Source organism: Anoplopoma fimbria, chromosome 2 (assembly GCF_027596085.1).
Source record: "Anoplopoma fimbria isolate UVic2021 breed Golden Eagle Sablefish chromosome 2, Afim_UVic_2022, whole genome shotgun sequence".
Lineage (NCBI taxonomy): Eukaryota > Metazoa > Chordata > Actinopteri > Perciformes > Anoplopomatidae > Anoplopoma > Anoplopoma fimbria.
This window is the reverse complement of record NC_072450.1, coordinates 18,854,995-18,867,339: the sequence shown is the minus strand read 5'-3', so window position 1 is coordinate 18,867,339 and position 12,345 is coordinate 18,854,995. Positions and strand designations below refer to the sequence as shown.

At 38.8% G+C, this 12,345-nt stretch overlaps 2 protein-coding genes across 3 annotated transcripts in view; both read right to left on the bottom strand.

Annotated features, from left to right (window-relative positions):
* Window positions 1-1,678: 1,678 nt before the first annotated feature.
* rassf10b (Ras association domain family member 10b) lies at window positions 1,679-2,968 on the bottom strand. The gene has a single exon (XM_054620781.1). It carries the CDS (start codon window positions 2,966-2,968, stop codon window positions 1,679-1,681), a length of 1,290 nt encoding a protein of 429 aa, XP_054476756.1.
* Window positions 2,969-6,710: 3,742 nt separating this feature from the next.
* Window positions 6,711-12,345, bottom strand: part of tead1b (TEA domain family member 1b) — a 46,403-nt gene continuing 40,768 nt past the window's right edge. For both annotated transcript variants that reach the window (XM_054613907.1, XM_054613915.1), the window contains 3 exons: window positions 11,306-11,446; window positions 11,036-11,188; window positions 6,711-9,930 (listed from right to left, as the gene is read on the bottom strand). In XM_054613907.1, coding sequence (XP_054469882.1) covers window positions 9,817-9,930; window positions 11,036-11,188; window positions 11,306-11,446 — 408 coding nt within the window. In that variant the 3' untranslated portion in view covers window positions 6,711-9,816. The remainder of the gene's footprint in view (window positions 9,931-11,035; window positions 11,189-11,305; window positions 11,447-12,345) is intronic.

Genomic DNA, 12,345 nt, shown 5'->3' with positions numbered 1-12,345 from the left:
CGTACTGTACTGTGCTAAATATAAACAGAGCATGTTTTGCCTTGGACGAAGTTTCATGGCTACAAATCAAACTAAGAACTTTGTATGCCACAGTGTTATTGTGAGTGCAGCTCAGCCAATTCTATAACAGCAGTAATATAAAAGCAAATGTACAACTTCTCATGATACAAAGCTGAAATCACATTAAACTTTTTTGACAACAGCATCTCTGAATTCAGATTTATAAAAATGTAGAATTAACCAGTTTGTTGAAAACACAAGAGCCTGAGTATGTGTAGACTAATGAATATTATACAGTGTGGAGACAATACTGTCTGCCAAACATCCTTGACAGAACGTATTTGACAGTAAACTGTATGCAGCAATAATTATAAACTTACGGCCAAGATATATGTTATTTATAGGAAAGAACTGATAAAACGTTTCTCTCCTGATACGATATATTAACTAACTACTTCTGCAAAGTACTGATCCAATAGCAGCGCTCTCTTTTCCCACATTTAAAATCTGTATACTACACAGAGCTCATTTAACTACCAATAGTGGCCTGGTTTATTGATACGGACAGCGGGGTCATTTTCTTTGCTGTTAAATAGAATAATTCATCTTCTGGAAATGTTTGTCAGTGTGCGATCAAATGTAAAGTCTTTTTTCACTAAAATGATTGTGTAGTAACAAAGTGCTCTGATTAAAACCTCCAAACACATAAGCTGACATAAAAGTTGTTTCTGATTCGTTGTGGATTTGAAGAGATTTTGATCTCAGCCCACCAGCACAGCTGCCACTTCCTATTCCCAGCGTGTCAAATTTAAGAACAGGCAGGCAGACTGTGCAAGGGATTCATAAGACATGAAAGACCTAAACTAACCTTTACTGTATTCTGTTTTCATTTGGAGAAAGCAGCTGGCAGATAAAAAATGGAGACTGTGTGCTGATGTCCCCATACTTTGGATGACTTATTCACTGACAAGTCTCAGCTGTAAGATGATTTTCTCTTGAAGGAGTTCAACAGCAATCATTCTGCATTAAGGCACAGAATAATCTGGGGAATAAAAGCTTTCATTGTGTTTCTCTGTCAGACAGTAAAATATCTTATCATCTGTTGGAGGTCGTTTCTGCTTGAGACTTCAGATATTATTATGGCTTAATGATTCAGAGGTTTTCTTTATCACTGAGCGTCTGGGTCACAGTGAACGCTGAGATGTCGCTCACAATCTACAGAAAGATCCCAAAGACCTATGACTTTGTGTTTTGGCTGTGTCGCCCTGCTGTCTCTGAGGTGTGTATTAACACGACAGAGGTTGTGGAAATGATCTGAGAGGGATTTTGGCATCATCTCTTCATTGGTTTTCTGCATTCCTGACTTGAACATCCAAAAAAGATAAAGCGAAAAGAGGAACGAATGAGGTCAAGCTTCAAAAACAGCTTTTATTTTTAAGTCCAAACAACCTTCTTGGTGAGATTAACACTTATTACCCCAACAAATAAAAACATGTCGTTCTTAAATGGATGTTATAAAAAATATATGAATGTGTGAGGTTTGTTACGATGCCATACAAAGATTAAAAAAACACCATGAAGTAAGATGAATTCAGGATATCCTGCATGTTTACTTCAGAGTAAATATGATTCCTGAGGCTGTGGAGGTTGAAAAAATGATAAACAGTCAGATAAATCCTTAAACCAGTGACTCCCACACAGGGAGGCTGTCTGAGTCCTGACTGTGCAGAGAACTTAAGCCAGTGTCTGAGTCGTCGTCGTTCACACTGTGATCTTTGGACAGACCCCTGGCCTGCTCCACCCACTCGCTTCTCCTCTCCAAAGTGCTCGTCATCCCCATCTTGTCATCTGTCCCGTGGCTACATCTCTCCTCACTGACTGTCCCTCCCTCTATGTCCAAAGTTTTCACCATCGCCAGCAAATCCCTCATCTCCTTCTCCCTCGCTGCGCAAATCTCCTGGGTCAGCTCTAAATCGCTCCTAATAGCTTCTAAATCCGTGTTGAGGCGCAGACCGACGTATAAACTCGCCTCTAGTTGTGTCCTGATCCTCTCTTCTTCCAAAAACAGCTCGTTTTCTGCCGATGGCTCTGTGTCTTCGCTGTGCAGCTGCTGCTCTCTCCTCCTCTGCATCCAGCGGTGGTTCAGCTCCTCCTGCACCTGCACCGTGAAAATGTCTATGAGGGCTTCCTGCTCCCCCAGCTCCTCTTGTAGTCTAACCACCTCCTCACACTGCCGGACATACTCTTCAAAGTTGGCAAGAGTTTCCGCCGAACTCACTTTGTCTCCATCCGGGCTGGAAGCAGCAGCAGCATCAGCATCATCCACTGAGTACGTGTCCTGCACATAATTAACCCCGTGTCTTTGAATTCTGTCAAAATGCACCTTTGCCTCGCACATTTCGATGTCTGCGTCCAGCTCTGTGATCCTCTCCACCTGCTGGCGGATTGTATGATCCTGAGAAATCACAAGATGGACCAAAGTTTCCATCTTTTCCACAGAGGACGCGTCTCTCTGCGCCCGGCTCTTTATGTTGATCTTCTCCAACTTTCTGAAGGCTTTCCTGACGACCCGTCGCTGTTTCTCGGGCGGGATGCCCCCCTCGGTACCCCGGGCTCTGTGTCTGCTGAGCACCACTCGAGCCTCTGCGCTCCGGGCTCCGTGGCTCGCCAGAGACGCCTCGCTTTTCACCAACACAAACTTCACATTGCTCTGCTCCTCTCCCCACGCGAACCAAAGCCGCAGGATCTTGGTTTTGTTTGGTAAAATCCTCTCGAAACCTCTCCATTTCTCCACGATGCAGTAGGACGGTGGGCATGCAGCCGTGGAGAGGCCGTGCTGCTGTGAGTCCTGGTCCTCCAGAAGCACTTTGACGAGATCCGCGCAGGTTGTGCGCTTTGACAAGCCGAAGACAAGCTTCTCCTCCCGGCAGACCCACACCGATATCTTACCCTCCTCTGCCTCCATCATGGATGTCAACTAAGCCGTATTTATTCTAAATAGAAACAAGTAAAAAAAAATAGTCGTTTTAAAATCGACTTAAATCCGCATCTCTGGAGAAAAGCGCAGCCGCGTCCACACTCATCTCCTCTGTGTGCATGACGCGGGATGCTGCTGATGGAGCTGAAGGGTTGAGGGTCCCATTTGTCCTTCTGTGCACTTTCCTGAGGTTAAATGAAGGCCTGCCCCACGAGACGGCCTCTATTGTGATCACATGACTGCCACCAGCAAGCGTCAGCAACCAGTTATCATTTTCTGTGGCATGTTGGAGGTTTATGATGGTTATTGTACACTGCTCTTTAATGAAATGCCAAAGGGTTAAATAGGTTAATGAATTAAGCCCACACCATTTAAACCTTGACCTAAGTGTTTAAAACATCATGAGTCATGGACATAGTTATGACCAAACATTCTTAACTTGGATTAATGTATTCAAATGTAACAAATCTGATAATTATAAATTCAAAAATGAAACAACATAATGATTTAAGAACATAGAAAAAGTAGCCTATACTTAAGCTGAGTATTATTGCTTCAAGTATGAGTGGAAAATAATTTATATTAAAATATAGGCAAATATATTTTTTGAAGCTGCACAAGATTGTTTTAAATTAATTTATGACATTTTAGCTTTGGTTTGGTTTGCTGAAACATCTGGTTTAACTTTCTTCAACTGCTTGTGTTCATGTGCATACAGCGAATGTACAGACAGTACAGAGCTGTTTACCAGCTAGCATAATAATAACCATAATAAACTGCTGTTTACCAGCTAGCATAATAATAACCATAATAAACTGTATATACCACCGTTTTAAAAGAATGTTGCTTTACAAAGAAAAAGCTAAATTAAATATTTTCATGAATAAGCACCACAGTTAAGCCAGCAAATTACTGAAGGGAAGAGAATGAATAAAAAACCCTATACAATAAAAAGAAAAACAGTTCAAATTCAAACACATAACACTTAGTGGAAATGGAAACATAAAAGATGCAGAGCGAACAATAGTAGTATTTTAAGTATTTTAACACATTGAGAACGTGCAAAGTGTTTGTGTGACGGACTGATTTACCTGTAACTCCAGGTCTTACTGTAATTTCCCCACTGACTTGACATTGAATGACTTTATATGCAGACATGTCACCTTTAAATACACTCCTTCTGAAAGCAGCACAGAGATTTGAAATGAGATGCTGTTAACATAAAAAATAGTGTTGAATGGGGCTCTAAGATTTAAGTCTTTGTAGGAAAACTATTTGTATATGACCCTTGGATTTGAACCGTATGATGCAGCAGCAGGTTGTGATTCTGTACATTGTAATCTATCAATGGTGACATACTTTCAAATAATGAATAACCGTCAGATGAATTCAGACAGAAGAAGAAAAAAACAAACAGGTTATTGCAGAGCAGACACTTCCTGCAGTCACCAAGGCTGTATGGCACAAAGAAACTTACTGTACAATCGAATACATTGAGATCTGATTGGAGCAGTGGTGACCTTCTGCTGGATCACACTTTTGTGTTCCATGATCTGAATATTCAGGGTCAGTTTGCTTTTGTTGAATTGAGTGAGAAGTCACAGATATTTGATTGTATAAACGGCTCCTTCAGATTGTGGTGAGGATACCTGAGGGTTAGAAACACCAAAGAAAAAACGTCTGAGTATTAACTGAATGTTGGATAAGTGTCAGCTAAGACTGTGTCGCTTTGCTTGGTCTGTCCTTGATACTTTGAGATAATGTGTTTAAAAGGAAAGGGATGTCTTTTTATAAATTATATAAATCATCATTTTGAGTCAGTGATTTCAGCCTTGGTGAATCTTAAATGCATGAGCTTGGATTTCAAAGCACATTGCTGCTCACCTTTGTCTTCAAGAAAGGCCTGATATCCAGAGCTTTGTTGGGGTTGTTAATGCAAGACTCGACACAGCAGGCTTGTTTGAGTTTCATAATTCCCATGTACTATATAAACTTCTTGTGTAAGAAGTGAGCCAGTTTTTGCTCGTGCACGGTGTGGTGTTACAATACATGATTGGTTTTATGCTTAGGATTAGTTTGTGTGTGTGAGAGAGAGAGTCAGTAGTTGTTGGTAGACTATACTCTGCAGAGTCTAATCAAACCAGAGCCAAAGGAAGTCATTTGAAACCTGAAAGCAATCCTCAAAATTTGTCATATCTCATTAAAATGAAGTGTTGTCAATCTTTACCTGGATCTGCAGGGTTGATACTCTTCAGCAACTAACAAAAGTAAGAGAGATTGAAAAAAGTGTCCAAACAAAAAACCTGGCCCAGTGTTACAAACTCTTTACAAATGTAGCTAGCCAGCTTTCCTAACCCGCCAGACGGTTTGTTACATCGCGCGAACATGTCTGCTGTTCAAGGTAAGTAGATAGCAGCACTAGCTCCAAACCACACAGACTATGCTCCAAACTAATGTCACTTAATCTAGCGAGAAAGTAACAGAGTCGGTAACACTGACAGCCCGTCCATTCAAAGACACTCACGTAAACTATCACAATGAATGTAAATAACGATGACGGCCATTATTACTTACAAGCAGGCAGGTCCTCATCCAATGTGTTCAGACTAAGCAACAGCCACAGATACCGATTTTTTATTTTATTTCATTTGATTATTGGATTTCTGTCGGGATGTAAATAGAATTTCTGAAAATATACCAAAATAGTTTTTGAAGAAAATGTAAAACCCTATCATAAAAATGCGTCATAGTGGTGTAGTGCAACCTTAAAGTAAAATGCTTAGGATCATTAAGACCACACATATGTGCACATGAAAGATGGCCTTGACCTACATAATCCAGAATAAATCATTTTGCTTCTACTCTCCGCAATTCAGGAGTTATTAGTCTTAAGTGTAAATGACCACATGGTGGTGCCATATACTCCAATAACAATTGGTCCACGGGCACCACTTTGAATTGAACTCTGTCTAGTATTTCATCAGATATCCTGCAGAAAAAATTGCTTTGACTCCTTTCACATGCATCTAGAATTGCAGGTGTGAACTCCCATTTGGACAGAGCCTTTATTGCCTCTAAATGTTAACTTCAAAACCAAAGCAGCAAGCTGCTATAATTCCAATATTATCTGACAGTTTGTTTTTATCGTTATTGATAAATAATGTGTTATTGTGTTTGTATACACAGCAGTAAAACAGGCAAATATTTCCATTTTAGTAGACAAATACAATATCTTACAATATCTGTCATTCAAAGGGTCTGAATAATTATTGGTTGAGCCTTTTAGTATCTGACCTCTTAACTATTTCTGCTTTCAGTATATTTAGATGAGTGAAAAAATGTATTTCATGTTTTTCTATGTGACTGCACTATAATGACACAAAAGATAATATTTACTGGTGCCTTAACTAATGGGTTAAACTCAAAATTAGGGAGTGCATTTTTATTTAAATTAAAACAATGTCTCCCTCTGGTGATGGTTTCCGTTACTACAGTGGTATACATTCAAATAATATATAGATGTTTTACATGTGAAACAGGGACATGGACAGTTAAATATAAATCAGGTGACAGGCTCCATCTACTGTTTATCTGAGGTTTCTGCAGTTAAATAATTAAATGGGGCCTCAGTCCACAAGGAATCATGTAATAATGCTTTCTCTGTAAATACTAAAACCGCACTGATTGCTTCAGAACCATAAATGTTTAACTGAAGTGACAACAAAAAGGCAATGTATTTTCAGATTTATTTAACTTCAATATTGTATACATACAAAGTATCTAGAAAGCTACAAAAACTACTATTATCAAGAAGGCATCATAATGTAACGGAGCAAAGACAAGACCATATACAGAACACAGAAACATAGCAGAGCATCTTTTCTCTCCTTTGCTCCAACACTTTACCGTCATGGATACGAAAAGATATCACACATCTGTACCAAGAAAAGCTAAGATATATCATTTTGTACAAAGCACCTTTTTACAAAAAAAACAAGTCTGCACACAAAACCCATATGTGTGTATGACAACTATATGTGAGCTACGTGAAAAATCACTTTAAAGCCACCATCTTAAAATGGTCATAAAACAAAAAGGTACCAGTACCTACTCTTTCCACAGATTTACAAATAACAAGAGCTAAACTGCTGATATGTTTATATCATGATTCCTCGACTTGGCTGATTTCTTTTAATTTTTTTTTATGTGTCCATATTCTCTTCCAATGGTCCACCAGACATTCATGACATCGAAGGCATCAGTCCTGCTGTTTTCGTGTTGAAACGACATGTCAAAATGTACCAGCAGTGCAGCAGCAAAATCATTATACCATCTTAATGGGCTTGCAATATACAGATAAAGAAAGTCATCACAAAACCAAGTACAACTGTATACAAGTACAATAAGAAAACATCTCACTAAGTAATCAATAAATGTGAACAGATATACAAGGTAAACGCAAAGAAAAGAAAGCCTATTAAAACTCCACAGTGTCCACAGGACTGTGGCAAAATACTGAATGATTGATTGAACTTTATCTGCATCCACCAGAGACATTGTCTGCAATTATTTAGAGCTTCTTCCATTAAAATACTTTATAATAGTACGAGTAGCTATGGTCCTTACGGTGAAAAGCATTAACCTTGACGGCCTCGTCTACACTAGCACTTGTGAAAAATGAGTTTCTGAAACAGCATCTCAAACAGGTTTTGGAAAACAATTTCAACCACATTAAAAGTTATACAATTTGTAGTGTAGAATAATTAAATAAACGTTCCCTTTTCGTTCTGAAAGATAAATTATAAAAGCTTGTGTCGGTCCCTCGAGGACATCACAGCTGTGTCTGCTGCATTATCAAAGGTAACATTGTGGTGTTTTCACATCGTCGAGGTTGTGGATGCAGGAGAGAGGAAACTGTAATGTTTCCAAAAACCTTTTATTAAAAAAACACTTGAACCTGCAAGTGTGCACGGAGCAAACAGCTGCGGTGTCCAGACGAGTAGACATCCTGCATGCAGTCAGCGGCTGTACGTTATCAGCAGGTAAGTCTTTGACCTCAAGCAAAGAAATAAGGTTTTCTTCAAATACATCATTTGTATAATTAATGAAAATGAATATATCGTTTATCTTTGTTTACCAGTAACCTGCTGTCATAATAATCCTTTAAAAAGGCAATGTGGTGATTGGTTTCACTTATGTCTCATTTTTGGTCTAGCAACATTAAATTTGTAATTTCTGTTTGATCTTGTTGAAGCTGGAAATTGTATACCAAAGGCACTTCCTTGCTACCATGCAGGACAGGACAAACGATTGACTGTATCTCTGTATTTTTGGTCTTTTATGACAGGAAAGGCAGTCAGTCTGTGTTTGTAGTACACTCTTAAAAAAGGTACATTTAGGAACATTTACAGCCTCAGAGGAAAATATAACCTGTGTTATAACTGTTTCTGAGCTTGAATTCGCACACTTCAACACAAAAGCTGTATTTCTAGGAGTGTACCAATTGTATAAAACATAATTTGTCAGATGTGAAGAAGTAACATAGCAGTCAGTTATTTTTGCCTGTTTGATCCACAAAACTGATTTTAGGCTTTAAACAAAGCAACGGGTAATGTTAGAGTGTATTCTAAGGCACTGTACATCCACACTTTGGCAGATAGGATTGAGAATTTCTCACACAATGCAAACATAAAAGAGTCTTCCTGCGTAGAGATCACAGTTTAAGGGGCATCTTTTGGAGTTCTCACAGCTATAACATGTTTAAGGCTCGGGATCGGCATAGGCCACGGAAACATGTCAACATAGTGTGAACGTGAAGGCAGCAACACTGGTTTGTACACCAGAACGATATTCTGAGCCTTTCAGGGGGCGAAGCCACAGCGTACTGAACAAGGCCTTCTGTCTACACGTAATTTATAGTGTGCTGTATATTTAAAGTGTTATTCTTAAAACACAGCTCTACAAGAAAAAAAGTAAGCATCACTAAGGCAAGTCCAGGCGGGGGAACAAAATGCTTTTGGACAAGATGAGTCTGTTGTTGAGTAATTTTCGCAGTACTTTCCCATCAGTTGTCACAGAGAAAAGACAGCACAGAAATGCTTAGCAGGTGGTAAGACTTCCTACATTCAGGGAGCAGATGCAGGCAACATGTTTTTAGTATTTTCACAGTGCATTAATTCTGTTGTTAGTGTCTAAGACCTGGAGTGCTTCAACAGGGATAAATATACTGCTGAAAGCAGAGTTTCTTCAAAGAAATATCAGTAATTCAGTAATTCTGCAACATATATAACCACTTGCTTCCAACTGTCCGTGTAGTGTTTTGTAAGTTTAGTTTCTTTGGAAAATCTATTGGCTGTGGATGCATGTCTGTATATCTACAGTATGTACGCTCACAAATTATGAACTACAAACGCACAAAACACACTCAAACATATTACACAGACCACATCAGGCCGCTGAAAGAAAAGGCCAGCATCCTTTTTTTTTTCTTAATCTACATAACAAAGCAGAAGAAGACAACACACATATTTCCATTTATCAAATTAATCTAGTAAATTCTTTAAAAACGGCCACATTTATACCCAACAGAGACCAACTCAACATATTATAAACGAGAATTCTCGTATTTAAACATAAAACAACTGTACCGCAATTTCACAGCTGCAGTCAAATAACAAACACTTTATATTAAAACAAATTTATAACAACTGACTTCACCCGATACCATGACCAAAAAGCATTGTAGGTGTGACTTTCAGGTAGAGGCACTGCCACTTGTCTTGAGGTTGGTAAATCCATGAAAAGAGGGGGGGATTAGGGGAGGGGGAGCTCGGAGCCTCTCATTCCTTTACCAGTCTGTAGATATGATGCTGGGCGCCGTGCTCGCTGTTTGAAACCTCAAACACACACGCCATACATAGCAGCGTCTCCTGGGTGTCCCTATTCGTCACAACCTGCAAGAGAAGGGACAGTCACTCTCTAGTGTAGAAGGAGTTGCCATATCTATAAAACAAGAAACACAGGTATAGAATCAAAAGTTCACGGCCCTGTGTCCAGATAACAATCAGTCTTTGAAGAAAAAAAGCTCTGTTTAATCACTGTAAACTTATAACGTTGCATTTTTTTTCCTTAATGTTTCTTAATGCAATCTCTCTGTGGTGTTGAAGATAATACTGAATACACTTTTCCAGTAACTTCATATTTAATTTCTATAAGTCCATTCTATATATTCAAAAATACATAGATCACAAAGCATAAATGTGGTAAATGATACAATAGAAATGTTTTATACGTAGAACCCTTCAGTAAGAAAATGAATGTGCAGTCAGCAGTCTACAGCTTTTAGTTACTGGGTGGACGTTAAAGGATAGAAAAAGGTTCATACTTGTATTTTGGGTTTCTACTACAACATGTTAACCTGCTTTATTGTTTAAAAAACAAATTATTGTTCTCATAATGTCTGTATGAATGTACCTGTATTCACCCTCTGTCTGAAGCACTATGTTTAGCACCCCCCAGAAATAGAAACACCGTTACTGCACTGATATGCGTCAGTTTCAGTTCGTCCTGAATATTTCAGAGCTTTTAAAGACAACAGATAGGAGATGCATATTACTCTACTGTGATCGTTTCCAACATGATGCCTCTGGGAAACACCTCTTAAGGCAAGAATTTAATATAAATCTTTCAAACCTATTTAAGCTTAAGATGCTTTTGGACCGTGGTTGCCCCCCCATGAAAAGATCTATCCCTGTCTTTTTATTTGTTTTTTGCTCTCTCTGGAGTGCTGAATGACACTTTAAGACCCCATGTGATGGCTAATAACAGGGGTTTCTTTCCCCCTCTTATCCTCCCTGTTCCCTCGCAGATAATGAGGCTCCTCACACTGAGTTTCATCCCTTGTGGAATGAGAGCAATGCAAGAACAACGAGAGGAACTCATCTCACGGCCCAGTCAACCCGCACAGCCCACCAACACACCCTGACAGCAAAGACAAGAAGAAGAAGAATGGGAGTCCTGGAGAGGGATCTCGCCGACTCAGGTCAGTGTGGTGATTACCAATAAAATAGTGAAGTTTTCCAGCACGCTGTTCATCATATATTTCTCTGGCAGATGTTTGAGTTTATGAATGAAGTTGATCATGTATTCACACATGGGAGACCGGCTTATCCGGTAGACAAAGCGTCCATTCTCGAACCGCGCATATTCAGTCTGAGAAAGAAAAAAAAAAAAATCAGTTAAAATAGTATGTGACCTAAAAATATATTGTTATAGTGTAGATTTTATTCACATCCTTTAGTCCCAGGATGAAAAGACTTGAGTTCGTACCTCAACTTTCTCAACCACCTGCTTGCCAAAGGAGCAGACCTTCGTTGAGCACGTTATGGTCATGTTCTCCGAGCTCTCGTACTGACTCGTGACTCCGTAGAAAGATCCAGAATCATCTTGAATGTTGCAGTTCAAGTCCGCCTGGGAGAAATAGGAACATAAAAAAGAGCAGTCAGTGGCAATTGATATTTTCATTTACATGTTCAATTTACAGGAATAAACAATTAACTCAACCACGGTATAAAGAAGTAAATACAGTGTATTAAAATGGTCAAATAAAATTCTTGTAGTGACAATGGTGACAAGGTGTAGAGGGGAAAAGTGATGATCTAAGCTAATTGAGTAATTATGTTTTGGTATAGCAACCTTTGGTGAGTTTTTTCATATAACAAGTAACAACAAGCCTGTGTGTATATTCAATATTTGGTTGTTAACAACCAATTTTAAACAATCAAGGATCACAGTGAACAAATATCTGTAATGCCCATTCATGTGGATTATCTGTAACATACCCAAATAAACTTTTAATGAGGATAACATGTAGCCAATTTTTAAACATCAATAAACTTTTTAAACATGGAAACCCTTGGACTGATTTTTTATAAAGATCTATGACCAAAATGCATCAGCAGGACATTTTACAGATGGAAAATAAACTCAGCGCTCTCTGGTGGACAAACTATGGAAAAGAGTCTCTGGTTTTAAATAACCTCAAACCTAGTTTGGCATTTTTGTTCCGCAACGTCTTGTTATAGGCTGACATATAAACCAATACCAAATTATCTGCAAAAAGCCAAATATCAGCTGATATATCAGCCTGGCTGTTTATTTTACTATATACTTATTGTGAGCAGGTTTTGATCATGTAGTGTGATCACACTCGAAAAGTGATGAATGAAGTAAGTCCTCTTAACACCGTATTTTTAAATGTGCCAGTGATGCACACTCCTTTCCAACATGCAAAGCCCAAAGGAAATGGAGGAGCTGCTCAAAGCTAAAAACTAACAGCTAATGATGGTTTAACAACTCAATGAACACAC

Bases quoted from the DNA above. Each gene is read 5' to 3' on its own strand.
- rassf10b (XM_054620781.1), bottom strand. From the start codon at position 2,968: ATGATGGAGGCAGAGGAGGGTAAGATATCGGTGTGGGTCTGCCGGGAG.